The 27,855-nt window shown below is 38.3% G+C and overlaps 1 protein-coding gene across 5 annotated transcripts in view; it reads left to right on the forward strand.

Moving 5' to 3' along the window:
* Positions 1 to 27,855, forward strand: part of col18a1a (collagen type XVIII alpha 1 chain a) — a 79,693-nt gene that overhangs the window by 44,175 nt on the left and 7,663 nt on the right. For 4 of the 5 annotated variants that reach the window (XM_058391467.1, XM_058391465.1, XM_058391466.1 and 1 more), the window contains 28 exons: positions 6,501 to 7,036; positions 9,354 to 9,437; positions 10,409 to 10,459; positions 13,072 to 13,153; positions 13,744 to 13,809; positions 14,631 to 14,773; positions 14,973 to 14,999; positions 15,723 to 15,920; positions 17,619 to 17,645; positions 18,312 to 18,374; positions 18,624 to 18,710; positions 18,798 to 18,848; positions 19,424 to 19,570; positions 19,717 to 19,779; positions 20,015 to 20,059; positions 21,528 to 21,650; positions 22,109 to 22,180; positions 22,280 to 22,297; positions 22,400 to 22,498; positions 23,584 to 23,619; positions 23,704 to 23,784; positions 23,908 to 23,928; positions 24,575 to 24,604; positions 26,826 to 26,885; positions 27,044 to 27,121; positions 27,444 to 27,479; positions 27,581 to 27,634; positions 27,748 to 27,819. In XM_058391467.1, the coding sequence (XP_058247450.1) occupies positions 6,501 to 7,036; positions 9,354 to 9,437; positions 10,409 to 10,459; positions 13,072 to 13,153; positions 13,744 to 13,809; positions 14,631 to 14,773; positions 14,973 to 14,999; positions 15,723 to 15,920; positions 17,619 to 17,645; positions 18,312 to 18,374; positions 18,624 to 18,710; positions 18,798 to 18,848; positions 19,424 to 19,570; positions 19,717 to 19,779; positions 20,015 to 20,059; positions 21,528 to 21,650; positions 22,109 to 22,180; positions 22,280 to 22,297; positions 22,400 to 22,498; positions 23,584 to 23,619; positions 23,704 to 23,784; positions 23,908 to 23,928; positions 24,575 to 24,604; positions 26,826 to 26,885; positions 27,044 to 27,121; positions 27,444 to 27,479; positions 27,581 to 27,634; positions 27,748 to 27,819 (2,450 nt within the window). The remainder of the gene's footprint in view (positions 1 to 6,500; positions 7,037 to 9,353; positions 9,438 to 10,408; positions 10,460 to 13,071; positions 13,154 to 13,743; positions 13,810 to 14,630; positions 14,774 to 14,972; positions 15,000 to 15,722; positions 15,921 to 17,618; positions 17,646 to 18,311; positions 18,375 to 18,623; positions 18,711 to 18,797; positions 18,849 to 19,423; positions 19,571 to 19,716; positions 19,780 to 20,014; positions 20,060 to 21,527; positions 21,651 to 22,108; positions 22,181 to 22,279; positions 22,298 to 22,399; positions 22,499 to 23,583; positions 23,620 to 23,703; positions 23,785 to 23,907; positions 23,929 to 24,574; positions 24,605 to 26,825; positions 26,886 to 27,043; positions 27,122 to 27,443; positions 27,480 to 27,580; positions 27,635 to 27,747; positions 27,820 to 27,855) is intronic. The other variant, XM_058391463.1, reaches the window with a different exon arrangement.

Consider the following 27,855-nt stretch of genomic DNA (forward strand, 5'->3'; position numbering starts at 1 on the left):
GATAACCTACACACCAGTACTACCTGTGACTAACTATGGGAAATTTAAATTTTTGCTTCTGGCTTTGAAAACATACTTTTTCAAGATATTTCTATAGACAGTGATTGGGTGCAGCATTGTTTTTTTAGCTATTTTTTTTTACAGTGTGTATTTTCTTAAGGGAAGCTTGGTTGACATTTACAGTGAGTCCCTCTTTCTTCTAAAGATGATACTGATTCCTCATTTTCACACCAGCCTCTCTTGGTACCAGAACCGAACCTAATTTGCTGCCTGGGAAAAATTGCTTATGAGATGGAGGAATGCTCCAGATTAGGTGCCATGAATCACCGGAAAGGGGGATTCTTTACAGCTGTGACTGCCAAGATGATGTGTTGATAATTGATTGTATAGCACAGCTGATGTGTGGGAATTGTTGCCTGTGCGATTAAGGTTCGGAGTTGGTAATGGGAAAACTGCTGCCACAGTGCAGCTGTTGGTCAAGAATGTTCAACTGCGTATCATATGCTTGGATTGTATTTCATTTTAGTATTCAAAAAATTGTGTAAACGTAAATGTCATAAATATGGATAAAGCTCAAGAACGATGAGGCTTTCGGGGTTTTTTTTTTTCTTTCAGTAACGTCTGGGAACGTTAGTTCAGCTCAGTTTATATTTTTGTTTCTGTTTTTCTGTACTCTTCCTTGGTGGGCAAAAATGTGTTTGCTGATACTTGACCGTGTTTGGTGACCACGGGTCTCAGTGCTGACTCACTAACCAGATGTTTTGCCAGAGGAAATGGACCTGCAATTGGGTGGAGTTTCTTTCGAAATTGAACCGAGTCAGACTGTAATACTTTGTATATTCTCATAAATTCTTTAAGATCTCATGACTCCTGTGGGAACTGATTTTAGACATTTAGAGTCTCATCAATGGCAGTCAATAAATCTAGATCTCAAGCCTCATGTTTTAAAGCATTCTTTAGGCCTTGTTTAGGAAAATGTGTGTGTTCAAACATGGCACATCTCTGATCTAGGCCTTGAGCTCATTTGTTGATTTCTGTTGGTAAACTCCAAAAAAGCTTACTCCATTACTTCCTCATTCAGTGATGTGGGAATTTCTATGAATGAGGAGGCAATTGGTTTGGCTGTCAGGTCTACGGGTGCCACAGGCATCACTTAGGGAAATGATGTTCTTGTGTGGCCTTCTTCAGTCTTCATTCAGACTTTGCAGTTGGTTGCAATCTTTTCCTCAAACTGCCAAACAATAAGACATCACATAATGACATCACATCTCATCTTTGTTTCTTTATAACCAGCTTAAAAGGAAATATCATTTTATGTATATTGAAAGACTGTTCAGATTTTAGTGCCAACATTTTAGTGGCTTGAATTCAGTCACCTTCAGAAAAAGTACAATTATCCTTTGTTTTCTATTAGATTCAATTTTCTCAAGTCACCAGACAATAGTTTGGTAGAAACTTGTGTTCTCATCTTCTTCTATTTAAGGGTTCTACTTTCACTCAGTGAGATGTTAAGTGCTTTAATTATAGATTAAATGGTTTATAAGGATGTTGTGATTTGGGCAGGTCTATTTGTCAAATTTGGTTTAGAAAACTATCCCAAACCTTGCATAGACTTTGGCAACATGGGAAAAGGTTATAAAGGTCTTGAGAGCCTCTAATGTGATGTTTTAACTGCATGGATCACTGCCTGGTGATAAGGGAAAAACTTTTCTCTTCTCTTCTCTTCTCTTCTCTTCTCTTCTCTTCTCTACTCTTCTCCAATATTGTTATTCATCTAATGTCAGCTACAGCTCCGCTAAGTTTAATTTAAATGAGAATATTTACTCAGTCTCCCCCCATCATCAATAAAGTGATTGTGAACCAAAAAAGACAAGGCTTTTTGTTTCGTCAGTGCAAACACGGTGAGATTGAGTGCAAGCGGAGAAGCGTAAAGCCTGCAAGCGCATTCATTTAGAAGTCTGCCTTTTCTCTGCCTCACTGCCTTCAGTAACTAATTTAACTGTCAGAAATTTGTGAGAAGACAAAAAACCCCTGTGCATGGAGACATTCTAATTAAATTGCTAATTTTTAACTCTTGATTCCTGCTGCACATTTAGGGTTAACGGATCACCGCTTTGCGTCTCTCCCGAGAAAGAGAGTGCTGGGATTAGTCATATGAGCTTAAATTACAGTGTGTTTTGCATTTTTTTTTTCCTGAGTAAGTGACACTGATACACAGCTGAGGAGCAGAAAGAGTTTTACATCCTGTGAAAGCTCAGCATACATGCAAACCTCATCCACTTAATCTCTGACAATGAGTCAGTTCAGTATTCCAAGCAAAGAAGATTTCATTTTCAGTTTATGGGAATAATTACCTGAAAGGATGCTAATTGCCTGGAGTGTGTCTCCAATGTCAGAAAATTCCATATCATTTTGCTCATGTGAATTGGTTTCCTGTGCTCCCAGTTTATATATTATTTTTTTTAGCTAAAATACCTAAGAACTTTTACGTCAAATAATTAGGGAGGCATAACCAAAAAAAAAGACTTTAAAAATTAAACTATATTATCCTTTAATGAGTTGTTTTGTAGCTGTTACTGCTACACACACTTTTCACTCATTCTTTTCCAGGTGGTCCTAGATGTGCCCAAATTTACTGTTTAGTGTTAGAGTTGATTAAGGTTTTCCTAGTCAAACAGCCAAATCACTGAAAAACTGATTTCTTTTTCTTTGTGCTGATATTAGCCTCATTCTCATGAACCTATAGAAAATACAAAGGTGCATCTATGCTCTGTTTGGTTGGTGAAGAGAAATGAAAAATGAATTAGCTGCTAAATATTAAGCAGAATTTGGCCTTGCAGTTTTGTTGGAGCTGTTGAGTGCAGATCTGGAAAAAAAAAAAAAAAAAAACCTTCTTGTCTGTGCTCTAAGCTTTTTGTGGTATATTGTAAACAGTGTTGAAGGACATCCCAAGAGCTTCTGGAGCTGGCTTTACACTTCTTCTTTACACTAGAATCTTTTCATCCTTCTTATTCATGAACAGATCAGTTGGGTTAAGCTCAGTAAAATTGACTCAAAGCTGTGTAAGAGATATTTGGAAAGGAAAGAAACAGTGAGTTGACTGTATCCGACTTTAAAAGTTGAACCTATTCGATTCCATTGACAAGTCAGATTGGCTAATTAGAAGAATGCAGTAACAAATATAATAATTTGGATAACTTTGGGTTGTGTTCTAATGCTGTAGATCAGTTTGGAAACTTGAAGTCCCTGTGACCTTGCTTCACAGTCCCCTGGGGGCCCCGTTTTGAGAGCCACTGCTTTAGATAACCATATCACAGGGAAATGGATTTAAAGCTGTGAAACCACTTACCTCGTATAAAAAATCATGAAACTACGAAAAACCATGTTTTTGTTTTGAAGATTAGTGCCACAGTCCTGTTCATGACTCTTGTCATGATCTTTCTTAGCTGCCTGATGACCCTGGGGTCATTACATAACTGAAGGTGTAGTCGAATCTTAAAGTGAAATGACTGGTGAATCAGCTGGCTTTGTGCTCCGCTCAGAGAACAGACCAATCCCACCCCGAGGGCGTCTCTGAGCGTGACTTAATTCCTGCAGCCATCTGGATTCTGCTGTTACAATTTATCACCTGCTGACAGAAAGGTAACATTCAAGGACTCTTGTTTCCCTAAAGTGCTCAGGAATCTTAGCCAGTCACTGACAGTTCTTACAGTCTCATGTGGACTCTGTAAATGGATCAATCCTCAGAGTGCTTAGTTTATAGTTTGCCTCTTCACACAACAGCACCTGGACTTGTGCAGGATGTTCACTCTGTTCTGAGTTTAGCACTATCCTGACAGGGCCTGACGTCATGGTTAGGTTATTTTAGTCATTTCCTCCTTGCATAGTTTACAACAACAAAATCTTCAGCTGGGTTCAAATCCTGAACATCTGCTGTGAATGATGTATGCTTTGCACTGCTTGCAGGTTAGGACTGTTAGGTTGATGTGACAGTGGACTTAAAAAAAAAAACTCTGTTACATAACCTACTTGTTCCTGGTGGTCCAGTGGCAAGATCCCGCACTCTCACTGCCGAGGCCTTAGTTTGATTCCTGAGCAGGAACCTGACGCAGCCTTTGAGGGGTTAACTCTCAGTCCCTGGCCCAAGCACAGATAAAATGTGAGGGTTGCATCAGGAAGTGCATCCGAAGTAAAATCTGTGTCGTAATATGCAGATTGGGTGATCTGCTGTGGCAACCCCGAACAGGGAACAGCAGAACAACAACAACAACTCTGTTGCATCACATCAGGTTTTTGGCTATTTATTTTGACTCACTGTTTTGACAAAACCAAACCATCTGCAACTCTTAATGAAATTACAGGACCCCAAAGGATTTTGATAAATAAGACCAAGTGCCAAGTTCTACTGTTGGTTACCCCCAAAGTCGCATGGGGGATGTGGTAGCTTAGTGGTGAAGGTCCTGGCCTACTGATCTGAAGGTTGTGAGTTTGAATGCCAGGTCTACCAAGCTGCCACTGCTGGACCCCTGAGCAAAGCCCTTAGCCCTCAGTTGTATAAAATGAGATAAATTGTAAGTTGCTCTGAATAAGGGTGTCTGCCAAAAGAAAGTAATAAGAAAGAAGATCACATTTAAAGATTTAATACTAACTGCACCATCATTGTTGTTTCTTCACTTGTAAGATTCTTGTTCATGATAATATCAGATGCTGATTCATTCAGTCAGTTTTCTTCTGTTGTCTAAGTTTCTTGTTCTCATTGTGCTTTATCACGTTATTTTTAACACTTTGCTGTCTCCTGCACAGAGTCTGTAAGCTCTGTTCTGTGCCTTGATGATGATGTGATGTTGCAGGAGCATCAGAGATATTCTGAAAGCTACTATTTGATTATAAACTGAATTGATTGGCCTTGTCTGGTTTGCTGTGGAGCTGAGCTGTAACAACTTGATTAAAGCGTGACATTTATTGTGTGAGAAAATCAAGTACACTTAGGAAGGATTTAGACATCTTTTGGCAGATTTTTTCCACCTGATTTGTTCCATAAGTTCCATATGGTACAACATGGCACGGTGTTCTGAAGGAATGATATATATTTATTATCAATGAACATATGGCTTCCAGGTCCAGATATGCACATATCATGTATTACATAATAGTGGGTTAACTTCGGTTATCTTCTTTCCATATGCCAGCTAAAGGCCTCTAAGTTGACATGTGACATGGGTGATGAGTGTGAAAGAGAATGTAAAGGATTTCATCTGTGCAGACTTTGTAGAGCTTTAGCATGTTATGCTGCATGGCAACAGTTGGATCATTTCTCTCTCTACCCTGAGTAAAACAAAAGCTTTTATATATCACAACACTGGGGCACTCCTATTCTTATCTAAATTAGTTACGCTAACAAGCAGAGGATGTGTCCTTTTGTAATTTAGTTTGAGGTGAGCCGACAAACAGTCCACTGACTGTTGAAATTGGTGGCCAAATAAACAAACGAAGGTTAATTATACGAATAAAACCCAATTAGCCATGGCATTGCTGTTGGAAAATGTCAGAATAATTGTGATAAAACAACAAATGACAGCTCTATATAACAGAATCCTTTCTAATCTTTTCCTTTTTTTTTGCACAAACATCAAATTTGTGGAGCGTTCCCAATCACAAATAGTGCTTATGCTTAGCTTTTCCCCCCATAGGATTGGTTTTGCTATTTTAGAGAAGACTCTGTGGGCAGGTTTGTTTTATTTATTTTATATCTCTCTTGAGGTGAACCACTGGTCCTCTAAGGAGAGACAAAAGTGGAATGTCATTACGCCAATAAAAGATGAGAACTCTCTGACATCTGGAATAAACGTTATTTCCTTTTAAGGTGATAAGATTTTCCCCTAAAGATCCCAACACATTTCTCTTGTTTTTGGTGTACAAGGTATATATGGTATAGGACTTCTAGAATACATAGTTAGATGCATGAAGCTTGTTTTCTTTTGCTTCTGGGTATGGAATTGCATTGTAATGAAAAAAAATATATAGAATATACAGTAATATACCACTATATAACCAGTGTTCAGGTGGGGGAGAGTGGTAAGGGGTGGAGAAGTGCAGATAAGGGGTGGGGTTTTGCAGTGTGGGGTTGACAGGGTGGGCTTGACTGGGTGGGGGTCTGTCAGTGTTTTGTTATGAGTACTGTTCCATGTGAAGCCTGCTTAATCCCAAATCAACCCCTGAACCCTCTTAAAGGAACAAAAATGCTAATTGCTAATGTTGAATAAAGGCTGTGTAGGGATTATTTTATATGTAACCATACTAATTAGTCCTTACATACTTTCACTCACTGCTAGCCATGTTAGCACTTTTAAGTGCATTCCTTTAAGGTGTAATCCAACAGTCTAACAACCAACTTTTCTAACCAGGTCCTTCCCTACAAACCCAACATAAACCTCATTTATTTTCTATTATATGTGCTTTACGATTTGATTAATCTCTATTCCTCTTCTTTCCTTTTACAGCAGAGAAAGGTGTTTCGCTCTCGCAGCTAATTGGTTACCCTCTCCCAGATGGCGTCATCAGAAGTTATGAACCAGACTCTGGCTTTGTGTTCGATCAAAACTCCAAGACTGGTCAGCTGGCCCGCGTGCACCTGCCCAAATCTTTTTACCGTGACTTCTCGCTCATGTTCAACCTGAAGCCCACTTCTACCAAAGCTGGAGTCATCTTCTCTATCACAGACACCAACCAGAAAATCATGTACGTCGGGGTGAAGCTTACACCCGTGAAGGACGGAAAGCAGAATATTGTCCTGTTCTACACTGAGCCAGACTCCCAGGCATCCTATGAGGCTGCAAGCTTCACTGTTCCCTCCCTTGTCAACTACTGGACTCGTTTCTCTCTCAGTGTGTTGGATGATAAAGTTACCCTGTACCCCAGTTGTGACTCAGAACCCAAGATGCTCCCTTTTGAGCGTTCTCCAGATGAAATGGACCTGGAACCAGGAGCCGGTATCTTTGTGGGCCAAGCTGGAGGAGCTGATGATGATAAGTTTGTGGTATGTTTGTCCCTTTGACAATTTAAGCATGAACCTGTAAAATAGTCAATGGTAACTCTTAGACAGTATTGTGATTTACATAAGCTGATCACTTGCTTAAGCACAGGGCAGATAAAATTACCTGAGCCATCATAATAGTTTGATTTGATTGAGTAGTTGTCATTTTGCAAATCCTGAATTTGTCCCTAAAATCATTGGGCTATTAAAAGGGGATCCTGCATCTCAGAAAAGCATTTACCCTCTCACTAGAAAATAAAATCCGGTTAATGACAAATCTAGAAATGACATTACCCTCATCCCTGTTAATCACAGTGATCCTAGCCAGTCGAAGGCTGTTTGGGGAAAGTGCCAAGTGCCTTCTTCCATATTTGTGACCCACCAAAGTGTGTTCAGATGCAGTGTGATCTAGTGTGAGCAGTTTCAGAAAACGTTTCTCAGAGGAAGTAAATGCCAGCCTTTAGTCTCCACGGTTGACTTGAAACAGCTAGCTACTAGTGGATAGGAATTGGAAAATGACCAAATTGGAAGGAAATATGAGAAAATAAATTTAGATCTGCAACCTCCTTCCTTCTCTTAGCCAAGGCTTGCAAATTATATCTCCTTATCTTTTTAAACATTTTAAAGATGTCTAGTACAGGTGTATAATTCTTATATGAACCTAATATAATTGTTCACTTTCTTAATCTGTGTATAAATGCTATATAGCTTCCAGTAGTATGTGGTTATAAACCAGTACACTGTAGGCTTTGTTTTGAGTCGAACATTCCTGTCCAGAACAGGGAAATACAGATCTTCAGTTTTCAAATGGCCCTTTGTGTTTGTGATCATGGTCTGACTAACCCTTGCTGATCGGTTGATGAGAACTACAGACTTTTAGCCCAGTGGGTTATCTAATCTCTAACAGTGTCTGCAAGTAGCCTTTTTATTTTTGCTGTGTGTTCCATGATGGAGTCATACATATGTAAATTATTTAGAATATTTCACAAATCACATGTTCAACAAGAAGTTGTATCATTTGAACTTTCTGAAGATCATATAAAGAAGAAAATTATGTTTTGAGGATTTTCAGTAATATTATGGTATTGGCCCATGGTGTTGATAATGTCCAATCTTGTTACGGGAATCATAGAATGAGTAAATCATTAGACATGTCTTAGCATAGATACTACTTAATTCTTTCTAGCAGTAGACTGCCCTTCCTTTGGAAACCCCCAAAACAGCGGAAATTCCATGTTTTGCCTCTGTTAAAAATAGATAAGTACATTTTTCCTATTTGTCAGTAAAGAAACTTTGAAAGAAAATGAGGGATTGTTAACTTAGATTGGGATAACATATTTTTTGATAAATAGTAAATAATGTAAATAAAATAAAATAAATTATTTATATAGAATTACAAACTACATGGAGCTGTAATCATGAAATGGCTATTTAGGATCAGACTATCCTACACCTTCACATTGAACATGGTCATTTTATTGTGTAGTTTAATATCCGTGTGCTGCTTAGGCATTCTTAAACATTGACTCCACATATTTAAGAGACTCTGAAAATGCCATCTTGATCTTCTACAAGAGAGTGGGACCACACTAAGGCTGGATGGTTATCTTCCTCCTGTCTATTATCCATGGTAGCACTGTCCTGCTGTCTGCCCATAACCATAGTGAGGCGCCCGGGCCAGCAGGAATGCTCCACTTTCACTGCTGGACTGAGGGTTCACAATAGGCATTCAAGAGCTGAAGGGTGGGATGCGCCTCAACACGACTCCTCTGATCTCGCCGTGTTTCATGTGGTCTATGGAGGCCTTATAGAGTGACATCAGCGATGTCTTTGTAACGAGTCAGCCATTATAATTACAAGCTTCATTAGGCCAGATATGATTGCCATCTTTTTGCTCTCATTAGCGCTGTGTACTAATCGGCAGATCTGTGGGTTTGACTAAGCTGGGCTTGGACTGCGGATGTGTGTGATTTTCAGTAAGGGTCACGGTGCGACACAAAAGCTCAATTAAGGTGTCATAAATCCCCCTTGACTGCATTCTTGAGGTAAACCTTTGACCCCCAACCCTGGTCACCGTGTGAGATAGAAATTTAGTTACTTGTGAAGATAAATATCAGTTAATGTCATTTGGAAATGGTCTTTGTGTTTTGTTGCTTGGTAGATGGTAGTCTGAACGACATTATATTCAGGGTATTCATGCTCAAAAAGGATATGGATAAACAGGCGCTATTCTTTTAACATGAATGACATCAGACCAATTTTTGATTATGTGATGTAGATTGCATACAGTTGCTCATTTATGTGAATGTCTGTCTTTCAGGGTATTATTGGAGATCTAAAGGTGGTTGGAGACCCCCATGTAGCTGCACATTATTGTGAAGAAGAAGAGGATGATTCTGATGGAGTAAGTCCCAAAGAGCTGTTTCCATGATCCAGAAGGCCCATAATCACATCCTTAATCTTTATGGGACGATCTGATTTAGATTACACCTTGCTTTGGACGAGAGTATGTACTTGGTGGAATTCATTGGGGATTTTTTGGGGATGCAGCCAGTGTTTGGAAAATCACCTCAATTTGTCAGGTCCTTTAACCATAGCTTTGCTTTAAACAATAAATTAAAAAAATAACTACAGTAAATACAGTCTGGTGTTTAAATGTATGACCTTTCAATCACTAGTTCAAAGCCATAACTGCTAAACTGCCACTTCCCCATATAAGAACTAATATAACAGAAGTGTATTATGTAGCTATAATTTTATATTGTAATATATGTAACTGTATTTTTTTTAAATAAAAGTATGTGTCCAGATGTCATAGCCACAGGCAAAGGCAGAGACAGCCTTTATTGTCATCCTTAGGTTTAGCCAGTCAGTAAAAAGTTTTATAAGGACTTTTTATATTCTACTAGTCAATGTGGATTTAAAAACTTCTCATAGATCCCAATGGGGATGCATTCAAGAACAGAAAAAGATTGATTTGTTGTGCAAATGTGTTACATTCAACAATGGTAACAAACAAATAAAATAAAAATACAGATGGTATGTAGTTCTGAGGTATTTTGTACATGTTCTGAGGTTTACGTCAACCATTAACCAGGGTCTACATTGTAACGTGTTTGTGCACTGATAAATATCAGCCCTGTGGCCGGTAGTGCATGGAATCCACGCATATATTTCCGAGACAATGCTGTGCCTGCAGTCTCATTTTCACAAGTCTTAAATGGCACTGAAAAAAGATCTCTTAGCCTGCAGAAATGGGCAGAACCTCTGGCTTTTGTGATAACATCAAGATTATAAGATAATACTGATAAAATGCTAAGGATATGAAATAATTCTCTCTCTCTCTCTCGTTCTCTCTCTCTCTCTCTCTCTCAGGCCTCTGGTGAATATGGAAGCGGTTTTCACGACCACGAACACACAGTCACGGTATTTTCTTCTTTTATTGTATAATTTTCCTTAAAGCAATGTTTACTCTGTCTTTATATTTACAACCATGAATCATACAACCTCAAACTTTCGCAATCAGCCTGAATGTAATCTTGTACACTTAAAACCTGGTCAAAAAGCAGTGTGGTAAGATTTCGGTTTATTTCTAGGTGTGTGTGCCATGTGAGTTTTGGCCAGACTGTGGATTTACAAACTCTTATCTTCTGGAGGAAATCCCAGTCAAACACTGACATCTGGGGCCAAGTCTGAAACAAAAAACATTCCTAGCCTTCCTGTTCCACAAACACTGGACCATATTAAGGTTAAAAATTAAACTTTGGTCTGATAGTCTGTGCTTCTGCCTGAGCATGCTGGGCCCAATTACAGAGGAAGGGAAAACCAGGTGGCTCCAGTGGACTGAAGACACAAGTCTCTGTGTGTGTTTTTACTTAATACACTGTTTTTTCGATCAGTGTGAAAGAACATTATGCTCTGTGAGGGAGGTGTTTTGGCTTCTGTGCTTCTCCTGAATTAAGCAGGTTTTGGGGTATCATACTCCTGTTTTGAAGCTTGTGCCGCATCACGCCGGCTTTTTCTTTCATTGACAAGTATTTATTAGGACTATAAAATCAGCCTTAAATGTTCTCAACAGCTGTTAGGAAACACGGAGTCAGCGGCTTCATTCTTTTCCAATCCTCCTACAGCATGTAACGGGTTTAAACAAGCTCCTGAAGAAAAGCGAGAAGGTGCTGCAAAGCAAATTTTCCATTGTGATGCGGTGGAATTTGTTCCTGATTGATGGTCTGTTCCCTCCAGGGCATTTTCCCTGCTTGTTTCACAGTGGATTAAGATGTATGATGGCTCACGGTGTGAAGTATTGCTGGGGACAACCTAAAGCACATTAACTCTTGTAGATCCTTAAGCACAACTATCGAGCTGCTTCATCTAATCATATCTTCTGGGATTTTTTTATTTTATTTCTTCTAATTAAAGGCTTCATCTTGTGACTCTTGTGCGAACACGAGTTTGTTTTCATTGAATTAGTGCCATGAGCTTGAAATATAATTAGCAGAGTTGCAAGTACTTTAGGGTTTATTGGCATGGAGGTCATTCCCAGTCACAGGTTGTGCTTTCTTTTCCGACCAGTGAAAGTTCAGTGACTCAACAGCTCCCTCAGGGACAAATGGACGCATAGAATGGAAGTCCTACCTTATTACAGTATCACTGAGCTTCTAAGAATGAGCAAAATTCTGGGCTTTTACAACGATATGAGGAACAAAGGAGAGCAATTCTTCCCCTGAAGCAGGCTTCACTTTGCCATTTATATCCTCCTTTACCATCATGTGCTCAGCGCGAGTTAGCGATTTAGGACTGGAGTTGTGTCATATGTCATCTCTGCCTTGAAGCAGTAAGAGTCCTCCCTTCCACACATAGAGCAGTAGTTATGATGGCATATGTTCGGCAGCTTCTTTTCCTCCACATATCCTCCACATACTTCTATTTGCTGACAGATAGAAGTATGAGCCCCAGGCTCCATTTCTCATCCTGATCACTCTCTTCAGGCTAAAATACACACAGTCAGTATCCCCTAAACACCATTCTTGTCCTATTTCTGTGTCCCAGTGGGAGCTGACACTCAGTTTTGCTGCTTGGACCCTGCTGTGAGTGTGTCAGACTTAAAATAAGGTTGAGCTGTCGCAGTATGTGTGAGACAAAGGATCTTCAGGAAAACATGACTTGCATAATAGGGTACTTCAGGAAGCAAGAAATCATGTATAATTGTAAGCTTTATGAAGGTTTTATTTACATTATGCCATGGCGATGGAATTCTTGTTTCTGATTGGTCCGAAGCTCGTCCACAAGGACGCGAATGGTGGACATCATCTAAGGCTGAACATAAATTGATAAAATGTTAATTTTTTAAAAAATAATTATAATAGTTGATTGATATTTAATGTAAGGAGTCTCTTTCCCTGTAATACGTTTTCCATCTGAGAAAAGTCTTCAGGACAGAGGATGTTCTTCCTGTTTCCTCCCTCTATTCTTCATTCTTCTTATACCACACCAACATGTTAATAATAACACATCATACTTTATATGTTGTGAAATGTCCATGAAAATGAGTCAGATCCTGTATTATGTTCATTTCCATTACATTGTAAACAGTTATACTCTCACCAGACCCTCTTTTGAAGCAAACAAGCTCATGGTTCATGGTTCATGGTTGCTCATGGTTTGTTTTATTCCTCTCACACAGTTTTGATAAATCTCTTTATTTTTGACTCATGAAACATGGAACATGGGCAAAAAAAACCCACTCCAGAGCCTTTGGGGTGCTGAGTTACTTTATTCTTACGGTTAGAATCGGTCCTAAGCAGCCACAGTGTCGAAACCCCCAAACCATAACATGACATCTGCAATGAATAACGATCAGTTATGCTCCAAAAAAGCACTGGATACACTGCATAGCTGTATAGTATATCATTGCCTACAACGTCTGCTCAAAAAAGTAGACGCAATCTTCGACTTTGTGTGATTATTGTATGTTAGAGTATGTATTTTATGGTGTATACTGTTTAGACCTCACCTTCCCTCTGTATATTCCCATTTAGACCACAAGTCAGCCTTCCAATCCCCTACAGCAGCCTCCAGTGATCCCTACTGTGGTAACAGTGAGCAAAGATTTGCCCAAAGGTGAGTGTGTTTATGATTTAAACCTCAGTCTAGACTGCTGGATTTAGAAAAAAAAAAATTTACAGCTATTTTTAAAAGCATATGTTTTGGATTGTTTTTTACAGTTTGTGTTAATTCAGTGAATTAGACTGGATCATACTGGAAAGATTTTTATACACAATTGTGATCTTAGCACACTGATTAAAATAGTCTCAAATGTTTTTATTTAATGATCAGATATCTTCATTTGAAACATGCATTATCTTTTCTCTTTTAAAGAGCCCAAATTTCAATGTGACTCTTTCTGGAGCGCATCTTACTGTATGCTACGCCCTCTAGTGGCCATGATGTCTTTTACAGCTCTCAGGGTGACGAAGCCACAACAGATTTCATGTTAAATTACTGATGTCACATATGATTAAAAAGAAGAGTACTGTTACAATCATCTCTAAGGTGCTAGTTAGCCATATTGATTCTATGGATATATTTACTATTAGAGTATTAATAAAGTAGTAGTGGTGTGAGAAAGATGCTGGCTGATTTCAGAATGAGTGATTTTCTTTTTTTTTTACAAAATGGGTTTAGTTAATCGTTTTTTTAATGACCGTCAGGCTATGATGGCTATGGACGAATATCTGGCTCATATGGTGATTCTCGTCGAACGTCTGGCTCACACGGTAATTCTGGTCAATCTTCTGGCTCATATGATGTTTCTTCTGGCATTTATGACCATTCACACCGGATATCTGGCTCATATGACAATTCTGAATCAACATCTGACATATATGATGATTCTCGGCATACGTCCGTCTCGGCCGATGGCAAGAGAACTTCGGTTTTGATCAAAGATAACAAGCGAACCTCAGACCGAACTGCCGATTCAGGGCAAATTTCAAGCTCGGGAAGAGGAACAGGTTTGTCTGATATCTCACGACATACGTATACCGTGAGTACTGGTGGCCGAGGAGTTTCTGGCTCCGGTGCTGAGGCTGGGACTTCCGGCTCCCAAGGTGGGTCTCAGAGCATAAACGACGAACGGTCTGCTGCTGCTCTGTGCTCTCCAGTAGACTTTTCCAGTGATGCTATGCATGAAGGTGCTAAGATAAAGCTTAAAGCCTCAGAAGTGCCACTTGCACCAGTGCCAGTGCGGGTACCACCGGTGACTTTTGCGTATTGCATGAAATGCAGAATTGCTGCACTATTTCATGTCGCTGTACAGGAGTGCTGATGCTGCAGCTTGCTGAGATGTGGGAATATTTCTGAAAGGAATACTTCAGCAATACTTCAAAATAATGCGCTTCTTGATGCTTTTAATGCTTTCGTTAGCAGCCGTAAATGGAAAGTATGATGGAAGATATTCCTTAAGAAATATGTTGTTGTCAAGGCTGAATGGGGAAGCTGTTTGTTTGGTTAAGGAAATACATTTTTTTGTTATTATGGGGACAATTGCAACTTTTTTAAAAAAAATAAAACCAACTAACAATCTCATTGTGTACAGTGCTAACAGGTGTAGGAGCACGGGGAGAAAAAGGTGATAAAGGAGACCGAGGACCCAAAGGAGACCGTGGTCCTGAGGGCCCCAAGGGAGATGCAGGGGCCAGGATCGGATCTGGAGGCGGAGGTGGTGCTAAGGGAGAGAAAGTACGCTAAATATTGTATTTGAAATATGTATCTGTTATCTGTTTGACTATTTGAGGTAAATGAAACATATCTTGGCAAAACCAGGAGATAAAGAAGCTTCTGTTCTGCTAATTTCAGCCATATAAATTTTAGAAAGGTTGCGTTGCAACATCAGCGATGTTAGCGTTTAACATTTGGTCTTTAATGTGTATTTTTTCAGGGTAGCCAAGGAGAAAAAGGAATGAAGGTATGTGTGAATAATACTGCACTGATAAAACAATTGTAGATTTTTTTTACAGCTAATATCTTGTCTTTTACTCTGTTGTGGATGTTCCTATATTTTTCCTGTTAAAAAGCTCACAGATAAAAGTGCGATTTGTAATGCTTAGTCTATCTATGAGTTATAGCATACGTTGTATTCTCTATTCTGATTGGTCAAAAGGTGTGAGTCAATTTTCTATAACAGCAGCTCTGACGTTGTTCTGGTTATAAGGCATATCACAGGTTTATATTAATGAATGTGTTCTAATAGGTTATCGTTTCTATAGTAGCAGCTTACACAGGTACTTGTATGGCAGATGCCCCACATTTGTTTCCCTGTATGGAGATGTTTATTAAGCTTTTTTGGAAAGAGTCTCCAGTGTCAGCGCCTTGTAACAGTCAGAGAGAAAAGCTGTATTTTTAGTGATTTATTACTTATATTTTGCATAACTTCAGACTACGCAATTTTTTTTCATTTAGACTCGACCCCTGGCTCGGTGCTGCCCCTTATTTATAGACGTAATCTCACAAAACAAATGTTGTTTCTACAGAAAGGCTCAGGAAGAAGACATTTGTTGGCATTCTCATTGCCTCCAGCAGAGGGCTCAAAATATTACAGACTGCTCCTTTACTTAAAACAAAATTAAACATAACTATGACGTCCAACAATGTTGTGTCTCATACGCTTTCTGTTTATTTAATTTTTCAGGGTGTTGCAGGATTTGGCTATCCTGGAGCAAAGGGTGATCAAGGACCACCAGGTCTTCCAGGTCCTCCTGGTCCTCCCGGGCCCACTGCTGACATATTGGAGAGAGGAGATGGCTCCGTAGTGCAGCGTGTACCAGGACCAAGGGGACCTCCAGGACCTCCCGGACCTCCAGGGCCTGCTGGGCCTGAAGGAGAAGCTGTGAGCATCTCTATAACACACTTCTTATCTTCATAAGTATTCATACAGGGGAGAATAACCAGGGGAGGTATTCATACAGGGGAGAATAACCAGAAAGCACTTCAGGAGAAGAAAACATATCATATTTATTGAAATAATGGATATAGAATAGAACTCTATAAATACTCATATGCACTGGTATTTACACTGTTTTGTAGTGAACCATGAGACAGTTATCTATAGCACTTATGGATGTATGGATTATGTACTTTATACAAACTGAAGTTCAGACAACAATTTTGTCTGTAACTGTAGACAGACTGTATGGATTTATTTGCTTTATTCTAAACAGAGAATAACACAGTAGGTATAAATACTGTATGTCTGGTGCTCTAGGGGAGAAATACCAGGCATCACTAAGGCTTAAATCAAGGCAGCAGTCTTAAAAGAATCCCGTTTCGGCCTAAATCGACTTACGTTAGGGTTATATCAAGCATAATCTGACACTAAGGAAGAAGACAAATGCTGTAGTAAAAAACAGTTTGTTTGCCAAAAGATATCTAAAACCTTGTTAGCTATGTGTGATTTCCCCACACAGTGAATGTCACCCTTTATTTGAGTTGTTGGATAGCTACGTAGCATAGAGAAATGAATATAATCCTAATCGATTTAGTTTGTAATCAGATACCGGCTGTTGAAATGTCTGTGAAGCTTCTGCACCGCGGTTGTAATGGAGTCTTTAAATGAAATTTTCTTATTTCAACTTTGACGTTAAGCAGATTTTAAAATACTGCATCTTTATTTCTGGTGGAGATACACAGTTTGTTTTCAGGAACTATGTATAGTAGAAAAAGTCGACCATGTGAAGAATTTTCCCAAGCCAGCACACATATGTATACATTGAATTATTTATTGTATTGTATTGGGGAAGGTGGTTATAGAATTTTTTGAGATATATATATATATATATATATACATGCCCTGAAGCCTTGCAATAATATACTACTTCGCACTACCATTCCAGTTCAATTATACACAAAAGTTTGGATCATTATGTTCTTTTGGTTTAGGATCCACTTCACATCTGCTTATATAGCACCTTAGCAGTCTGTAATCTCTAATAAATAATAATTGCCACTAATGACCAGTGCATATTCCACTTAATTAGGCTCAGTGAAGTGAGTAAATTGAAATGAATTAAATCTACAGATCGTGGTATGAGGCCAGTGGATGTTCCCACTCCCAGCGCTGTAGAGTTTAACATTTATCCTGCTTTAATAAATCAGATTTAGCTCATCAGCTACTTATAAAGCCTATCCCAGTGTAATCCTAATGCACCAGCCTCCAGATGTAGTCTGGAGACATGCTCTACAGTGCTGTGGACCATATGGGCTGCAGATGAACCACATCAGGCTCTCTTACAACCTTGAAGCCCTTTATTTATAATACCATTGTCTTCAACAGTGAGCGGTGTCACCCACATCCTGTTAGTATAATACGTTCATGTATAATATGAGCTGTTCATTTGTTAACGTCATACAGAATGCTGTTATGTCAAAACCCTGTTGTGTCTTGCCCTGCCAATGCAATTAATGGTGCAAACGGCTATTGTGTTTTGCCCTTGAAATGCGCAGCATAATGCATGGGGTCCCCCAGATGCCTCAGCTCGTGTCTGAACAAATGTACCCTATAAATATCCTTCTTTCTGTTCTCTCATAGGGTGACCCTGGTGAAGATGGAATTGCTGTAAGTTCTCCTGAGTAATAGACCACTTATACAGTGTAGACCAGGGGTCAAGTGCATTTCTGCTTTTGAATGACTTCCATGGAATGTTTCCCTTTTCACTACATAAATGAGAGCCTCCTTGAGCGGAGCGCCGTGATTGGTCAGAATTTTTGCAAGGAAAGGGCAACGATTGGTCAAAATTCATTCACAATTTGGCTGTGAATGGCTAGAGTGGGATTGAAAAGAATCAGTCCTCACATACTTGGATATTTGGATGTTTTATAAGTTTTCAAATGTACAATACAATATATAGATAATTTCCTCTATTCAAAACTCACACAAATTGTTGCATAATTCCTGTATCCTCACATGTACATTGCGTTTTTTTTCATGCTCAGGGGAAGGTATTTCTGTGTTAATCTGCAAGAACATCAAAAATTGATTAATTAGCCACGCCCACAAGCACACACGGTCACTGAAATGTCCGTATATAGCACGTAGTAACTACAGTGTCCCACAGTGCACTGCTCCAGCTCCCCCCTGACTTCATCTGTAGCACGGGGAAAGTTTAACGATTATTAATCATTGAACTGAAACAGAATAGTTATTTGTATGTCCTGCTTTCATTATACACTGCACAAATATATATGTAAATATTTTACTTCAGTTTCTCTCATACATTTATAGGGACCAATTGGACCACCTGGTTTCCCAGGAACCCCTGGAGATCCTGGAGCTAAAGGAGCAAAAGTAAGTGCAATGATTACATTATCAATCATGCATACTAAAGCCTAAACACAAGACCTAATACAACACAGAGGCGCCCAGCGGTACTGTACCTTATTAATAGATGGATTGTGTTTATTTTATAATGTGCTCTTGTTTATAATGTGGTTGAAGCGACAATGCTGACATTCTAGTTACAGTGCCTGGGATTGAAAATGATGTTAAACCTCTAAAAGATTTCACATAGATTATCTTCTAATGTCTCATTTTCAGGGTGACAAGGGAGAAGGTAATCCCGGACCCAGGGGACCACCAGGACCTCCGGGACCTCCAGGACCCACCTATCACTCAGACAGGCCTGTGAGTATTCAGTGAACCGTGTCAAACTTGTGGTGGCTTTTTGTTAAAAACTGTATTAATAATCAATATTACTGATTTTATCTACAGACATTTGTGGACATGGAGGGCTCTGGCTTTGGTGATCTAGAGGGTTTGCGGGTAAGTGTTAGAAACACAGGGTAACTAACTCATTTTGCAGTTAGTGTCCATTATTGAATTTGATTTCAATTTGGCTTAAAAACATAACATACAATACAGTTTTGTAATAATAGAATCTTATTAGTTAAACATCTGAGCAGGCCATGTAGATATGTCTTAATATGTTTTATTCCTATTTCCAGATTTACTTTTGCTCGATGTTAAGATCTGTACAGCAGTTTGGGCCACTGTCAGGGCCAATAATAACTAAACAAAGATTTTAGATATGCAGTATGAAGAGTGGTATGTTTTACCATATTTTACATCAAATATATATGATTATTCTCTTATTTCAGCAACTTTTTTAACATTTTAACATCACTGATGAAAGGTTTTATCTGTCTGTTACTATGCAAATGAGTCAGGTAAAAATTACTACAGATAGCTATCAATCTAATTAATGACCTTCATTTTAAGAATAGCTATAAAACCTTTGCTTTGTGAAAGCTGCTGATTTGCCCAACCCTGATTTCCATCCAAGCATATTCTTACTTTGATAGAGCATTTTGGGTTTTTTTCTTCCTGATCTCTTTTAGGGAATGCCTGGTTTGCCTGGTCCTCCTGGCCCACCTGGCCCACCTGGACCCCCAGGACCTGAAAGTAGTTCTGCTTCACATGCGTCTGTTTCTGGAATCCCCGGACCTTCGGGTCCACCTGGAAAGGACGGTGCTCCAGGACAACCGGTATGGCTTTCAAAAATCTATGTACTTTTTCATATCCAAATATGCCTGAACCTGGCTAAGTGTTTGAGAAACTTCTGCCTTGTACCATATAATTTTCAGAAATGTTGCATTTGTTTCTTAAAATGGCTATACATTGTGACCTACAGGGACTTCCAGGTGCCCCGGGTTCTGACGGAAAGCCCGGCCTGCCTGGCCCTAAAGGAGAAAAGGTAGGAGAGCATTAGCACCTTAATCCCCAGCATCCTACTAGTTTTTTTGACGAGTTGTGGGCTTGCATCATTAGTTTCCATGGATAAGAAGAATTTGCATGTTAAAATTAAACATGATGATGATAATCCCCTGAGGGAGTTATAAATGCATGACAGACCTAATTCTGTTCCTGTAAGGCTGCTGAAATGTCACTTGTGCATGTGATATTAAACACACTCACATCATGCTCTGCAGGGTGATACCGGCGAGCTCGGCTTACCTGGAGCTGTCGGGGAAAAGGTTAGAACACGCGTACATACACAACAACACACTCTCACACTTATGCACATGCTGATGCAAACTCCTGAAATACTCTGGGAAACCCATGGATTTTGAGAGCAGCGGTGAATTCCCGAGAACTTAGTGATGTATTACAGTGTGCCGTGTGTATTAGAGCGCATACAATGTGGGCCTTTCACCACTTAAGATGAAAGACAATCTTAGTTTAGCAATCAAGCTAGCTTTTTTATACACTTAGAAATAAGTATGTTCTAGGCATTTAGTATATTCCTTTCTGGATTTCAGGAAGACTCTTCTTCCTCTTTTTGTTAAAACACCCTCAGTTTGACAGATAGAGCAGGCCTCGATGGCTCTCTGTTGCTGCTTTTTTTTCATATGGAATCTTGCATATGTGATGTTTTTTGTTTGGATGTTATTTGTGAACAAACTCGAATGGTTGTGTTTGTGAATTTACAGTACTAATTTTCTAATCTTCTTATTGTATGTATTTGTTTAGTAACAGCTCTAACTAGATCTAACTCGTGTGATTTTAGTGGCCTGACTGAATGCTGCTAATGTTAAGCTGATCATTAAGATTGATGTTTGATGTTCATGTGATTCGCAGTTGATCTCTCTGTCTCATTATGTCATGTACGAAGAGCGATATGTCTTCACATGTGTCTTCCGTCAGGCAGAAATCTAATAGCTGAATCAAACATTAAAATTTAAACCAGCTCATTACACTTGACCAACAACTTTCTGTGTTTTATACGACAGATGGTTTCTGCGTCAAGAATCGCAATTTCTCACGTCCTTTTCACTTATCTTAAAGATAGGCGATTAGGCACTAATGGCCTGTGTGTAATTACGTATTATATCAGATTAGGTTGTTAACTCTGTAGTTCATTTAATCTTGTCCTTCATAGTAATGTGGAAGTTTTGGACCTCTTTGCTTTGCTCCATTTTACATGTTTTTGAAATATTTTATTAGAATTTATAGATTAAATAATGCGTGATTCCCTATGGTATTGGATTCCCAATTCTCACAATCAGAATAATATTCTATTCTATTGTATTCTGTTTAAATCGAATTGTTAATTGTCCTGGTGGGGTCAGTGTGAAAATGAAATAAAATTGAATAAAAGTGAGGGAAAAGACTACCTCTTAAAGTCATCTGTGTGTTTAATATCATTACAGACTAAATCCAATAAAACAGAATAAAATAGGACAGAACAGAGAAAGTGTTATACAGTAAAACTGTGCACATAACTGTTTCTCAAGTTCTGTTGGTATGAGATGTCTCATAAAATGACTGTAACCTAAAGATATGCCTTTATGCCTACCCTATATATATATATATATATATATATATATATATACGTATATGTGTGTATATATATATATATATATATATATGTATATATATATATATATATATATATATATATATATATATATATTAATATATTAATTTCCTGCATTTCTGCAGGGTGCACAGGGGATTCCTGGTCCTCCAGGACCACCCGGGCAGCCTGGCCTCGCTGGCCTTCCAGGACCAATGGGACCTGTGGGACCACCTGGGCCTGCAGGGCCGGGCTACCATGTTGGATTTGTGAGTATTATAATAATAATAATAATAATAATAATAATAATAATAACATAAAATAATAATATATTTTTCAAGGTACCCGTTACTTTTTTTATACACAAAATAGCACTTTTCTGTTAATTCAGTTGTAAATTATGTCAAGAGGAAAATGATAAAACAATAATAAAGTAAATTTGGAAAGATATGCACATATAAAACGGAACAAATATACATACAGGTTTTTTAAAATGGTATTTAAATAGATCTCTTCGATCGGTGAGATGGAAAATTGATGAAAACAAGATTATTAATTATTTTTTTAGCATTATTGCTATTATGAGAAAGATTGGTTTTCTTTATAAGTCTTTGTGTTGTGTGGTATCTTATTTGTGCTGCTATTGTGAACATGTTAGGTTTTTATGCTGTGTTGGTTTTGGGTGGAGCAAGACTGTGATGAGAATTGTATTTTTCTCTTTGTTCAGGATGACCTGGAAGGTTCAGGTGTAAACTTTTATGGTGGCGTGCCTGGGGTCAGAGGACCAGAAGGAGTACGGGTTAGTGACCTCTTCATTTCCTGGTAATATCTCATTGTTTACCTTATTTGCAGTACTCTTTAGATTAATGGCTTTTGTATCACTGTAATTCTTTTTCAGGGTCCACCTGGTCTGCCGGTAAGTTCTTTTGTTAATATTTTTATTCAGGAGCAAATGTTATTGTTTTTTCGTTAGGCATGTAGAAGACGTGTGTGTGTGTGTGTGTGTGGTGTTCTGTAGGGTCAGCCAGGTGTACCTGGGCAGAAAGGAGAGAAAGGCAGCGATGGACATCCGGGAACAGTTGGCCATCCTGGACTTGATGGCTTTCCAGGCCCACAGGTAGGGGTGTGATTAAAAAATATGATGATAAAACATTACACCATTATAACAGTAAAAATGATATGTTCTATAGCGCTATAGATGATGACATAGAGGTAATGAATTAGTGCCATGTAAACCCATAGCATGTAGCACTTCTCTGCAAATAATTGACAGAAATAAAGCACATGGGATATGCTGTTATAGATACATTAATCAGAGCATGAACAGGAAGGTGGTTATTTCCTTTAAATAAAAGCATACAATGTTTAATTTCTCAACAATTTTATTATTTATTAAAGAACAACATATTTTTAGTCCATTTCTAGTTACATTTAATATTGTATTAGAGTTGTAGCTGCTTATGTTACTGAGAAATCACACAGGTCGTAAACCTCAAGTATTATACAAAAAACACATTTGTTTGTGTGCCTACCATAGAAATCCCTTTTATATTAAAAAGATTGGATTAAAAAATAATTATATAAAAAAAATTATATTAAAAAATAACCAGCACATTAATATACCTTGCAGACAGAACTATTGCCAAAGCTGATGTTATAGAAAATTAACGAGTCTGAATAGAGAATTCAACAACGCTGTGGTATAAATAGTATTTAATAACCACTTTCCTGAAAGTGTAACTTTCTTGAAAGTTGTAGATACAAAGAATATAAGTAGGGTTATCGGTATGTCAGATCTTCTCAGTCTCGGTGTAAAAAAAAAAAAATGCACTAATGATGCATGGCACTGCCTTCATTTTCAATCTGTTGCCACATTGCCTCTCTTTCTCTATTAATCTATTTTAAGGACATTCACAGTCATCTAATGGTATTATCTTAGCTCTGCACAGATATTCTGGGTTGACTATACTGTAGTCTATTATCTATAAGAATGTGACACATAAAAATTCTTCACTTTTATACATTTAACTGTGAATCCCTTTTTGGGTCGTTTTGGGCCAAATCCTTCGTTATCATAAACCTGATCACTCTGGTAAAGACACATTCCTTAGCGCTACACATCATTAGGACAAGCATTGTGATTCTTGTAATGAGCAATCAAGGCTGGATACTGACTGAAGATTTGGGGTTTTTTTTCCACAGGGACCTAAGGGAGAACGTGGATTTAAAGGAGACAGAGTGAGTATTTCCTCGGATGTTCAAAAAAATGTCAGATCCTGATGGTGACACTGGTGTAAATGGTTTGATGTGTTTATGCAATAGGGTGATCCAGGTCGTGATGGTGTTGGCCTTCCAGGACCACCTGGACCCCCAGGACAAATCATCTATCGCTCTGCAGATGGTGTAAGAAATATATATATATACATATATACAGTATAAATTGGTTTCCTGTCATTCTATATGAGAAAGTCTTTTTGAGAAGATAATAATTAATTGGTTGTTTTTTTTTCCTCCTCTTTTCCTCAGCATGTGGTTGACTCACGTCTGGTAAGAGCCTTTAAACTCATCTGAAACTTGTTCTGTCCTGCTGCAATAAGTATATTCAATATTACAAAATAAAAGCATTGCCAAAACAACAAATATTGTGCAAGCAAATAATCAAAGCAGAGATCTTTTTCATAGTGCTGCTCCTAGCATTTTCCAGCAATTAATTGCATCATAGTTGGAATATGATGATCTCAGTTGAGTATTGCACAGATTACAACCAGTCATTTTGAAATACCAACTTATTATTCCTACTGAGCACCTACCAATTTAACACACTGGTTTGATTTGTAACCTTGTTATTATTGCTGATCGTTTCATAGAAAAGAAGCTCTCAAACAGATGTTTTCTCCTGTGTTTGTTAGAGGGAGAGGATTGTAAAGATATGCCAGACATTAAAAGAGCACAGAAAGTACCAGCAGTATAATATGATGGAATAACTTGGCAAACGTTGTGTGTTAACCCTTCCTTTACAGAAGAAGTCAAACATGACATTTATTTCCCTGACTGAGATATGAAAGAATTTTTGGCTTTTGTTGTTGAGGCATAGCACTAACAATATCTTTTGGCACCACTCAGGCCACAGATTTGATGTAATTGATATATAAAAGTATGTGCATGTTAATAGGATGAATTACTGTCTTTGCAGTCTGGCATCCCGGGTCAAGCAGGATTCCCAGTAAGTACGGTTTTTCATTTAGATGCTAAGTTGCTGGTGTTAAAATAAATCAAATTTGCACGCATTTTCTAATGATGTTAAATGGTGTCACTGAGCCAAGACATGTTTGTTGAGCAATTTAAGCTTTTTCTACTATGTATTAAAGCTTTGAGTTCCTGCTGGTCCAGTGGCAGCATTCTGCAGGGTCACTGCAGTGGCCTGGGTTCAAATTCAAGTTTTATTTGTCACATACACAATCATACATAGTACGACATAGTGAAATGCTTTTTACCACTGTCCTTGATTTAAATATAGATCCAAATAACACTAAGGTAAAAACAAAAAAATAAGGTAAAGGAATAAAAATAAGACACAAATTAGACACAATAAAGTAGAAATAGAACATCTGTGGCATATATGGAAAATATAGTCTGATTGGGAAAATACGGTTTGATTCCCAGGCAGGGATCTGACCCCGCCAATGAAGAGTTAACTCTCAGTGGCGTTCCTGAACCCTGATAAAATTGGAGGGTTGTGTTAGGAAGGGCATCCGGCATAAAAACATGTGCCAAATCAAATATGCGTATCAGATAATTCGCTGTGGTGACCGCAAAGAGGGAGCAACCAACGGACGACAACAACAACTGAGACTAATCCATTGTTCACACTAGCAAGCAACAAGTTGCCTATAGTTGTCTTTTGGCAGTGATACAGCTGCTACTAATGTCAGCTATGTACTCTCCAGCATGATTTTAATTCTGATGAGAAACCGTAGTAGCTACTCTATATAGAGCTTTAAAAGCTAAACACGTTTAAATAATACACTAATCAGTGCTAACACTAGTTGTTTGATTCACATGTTTCTTGTTCAAATTATCAATGAGATTCAACTTTACTAGCTATGTATACTACCTATCAGCCTTATCATCATTTATACAGATAAAAACACTCTGTTAATTAATTTATTTTTTTCATTTTGTATGTCAAACAATTAACTGGAACTAAATTGCAGGTAGGAACTAATGTTATGAGAAAAGATTTCAGATTATACACGCTGAGGATGGATCCAAGTGATCATCTGAACCAATTGTTTGAAGTAACAGCTATCCTATGTCTTACCAAATTTGAATAGATTTGGTAAAATTCATGTGTACAAGAAGCCTTTGGTGGCTTTCACACTGGAAGTTTAGTCTGAAACAGAGCACGGTGTGCATGAATAATTGGCAATGAATACTGAACGAATAATGGTATTGTACTCGAGACCGCCTGTAGGAGGTGGTGTGTATTCGGTTGCACTGGAATAGTGCCACGATTCCAGTGAACGTGAACGCAACTTGTACTCGGCTCTGCACTTGTTCAGGAAGTCACCTGCGCATTTGTTTTAGCCGCTGATGACATCATTAGTTTCCACAACAGACATGTAGTGTTAGAGGCAGGGGAACATTGAGGTGAGATGCCTTACTGCACATATTAGCAACTGAATTATTTAAAACAAATGCGAATTTGTGATGATGTACGATCATAAACGCAAAAGGAGTTTGATAGAAACAAGTGAGTCTGAAGCCAGACCACGGTTTGGAGACTCAGATTCAGAACATGCCTAGTGTGAAAACCATGTTTCATTTTCATAGCTAACAAGTGATTAAATTAGCTTCTTCCTTGGAAAACCATAGAAAATACATTTGCATTTCAAATGGGGTAGTGGTATCTCATGTGGTTAAGGCTCTGGTTTGTTGTTTGGAAGGTTGATGTAAACAAGATGCTTCCGTTGGGCCCCTAAACAAGGCCCTTAACTCTCTCTGCTCCAGGGCTGCTGCATCATGGTTGACCCTTTGCTTTGACCCCAACCTCCATAATTTGGGTTATGCAAAGAAAGAATTTTACTGCTGTAATGTATAGGTGATGATAATAAATCCTTTTTCTTCTGAAATACAGATAGGTGACAAATTACAGGAAGAAAACGGCATTGCTTGTCTTACTAAAGTTTCTTGGCCATTGCACACTACCTACGATTCAAATAAAGTCTTGTAGCAGATAAATATTGGCACAGTGTCTGGTTCAATGTGTGTGCTTTATAATCTCCAGTTCAGTTGAACAAAATGTTGTATTTGTAGCATTTGTACATATATCTGTAACCAATCCAAGAAAACTTGTTTTAGACAGTAGTCTCCATCTGAATATAAGTGAAATTTTGTAGACAATTAAGTTTTGAATTATACTTAATATTTGTCTTTATTTTTAGGGCCCAATGGGACCAAAGGGTGAAAGAGGAGACCCAGGTTCTCCAGGACATGGCATTAAGGTCAGTCACACAGTTCACGCTTCATTTGAATGGCGTTTTATTTATGTTTTTCAGATCTATCCCAATTAAATCTCTCTTTTTTATGTAGAATAATCTAGATCAAGTTCTTGTGAGGCTGCTATGTTTTTGCCTGTATTTCAACATATTCTGTTTTTAAGGGTGAGAAAGGAGAACCTGGTGTGGTTATTGGACCTGATGGAAGCCCTCTATTTCTTGGTTCAATGGTTGGTCAAAAGGTGAGAGCTTAAGCTAGTTTTTTAAACCTATATACAGTATATATATATATATATATATATATATATATATATATATATATATATATATATATATATATATATATGTGTGTGTGTGTGTGTGTGTGCAAAGAGGAGGTATATGGATGTAATAAATGAGGATATGAAGCTAGTGGGTGCAACTGTTGAGGAAGATAGGGATAGGTGGGGAGAGAAGATTCGCTGTGGCGACCCCTGAAGGGAAAAGCTGAAAGAAGAAGAAGATACAGTATATCTATGTATAGAAAAATATTAAATTCACAGCCTTCATTGTTGTTGCTTTTAGGGGGAGAGGGGACCTGATGGACCTGTTGGACCTCCTGTGAGTATTACATATATAATATTTATTTATATAATATTTATTACAAAATTACAATGTTGATGTTGTAAGTAACATTTGCCTCTGGCTGTGTACTTGCACAGGGACCATATGGTCATCCCGGCATGAAGGGTGAGATCGGAATGCCAGGCAGGCCTGTAAGTCTTCCATTTATGAAGTTGAATCTATTATTAGCTTGCAGAAATTTTCCAGACAGTACATCAGCTTGTACAAATGTGAAGTGTAAAGTGGCGTTGATATATCACTACAGGGCCGGCCAGGTATAATTGGAAGTAAAGGAGAAAAAGGAGAGCCCAGCTCTGGCTCAGGATACGGTTATCCAGTAAGGACAAAATTCATAACATGTGCATGTACATGT

The sequence above is a fragment of the Hemibagrus wyckioides genome, linkage group LG06 (assembly GCF_019097595.1).
Source record: "Hemibagrus wyckioides isolate EC202008001 linkage group LG06, SWU_Hwy_1.0, whole genome shotgun sequence".
NCBI lineage: Eukaryota > Metazoa > Chordata > Actinopteri > Siluriformes > Bagridae > Hemibagrus > Hemibagrus wyckioides.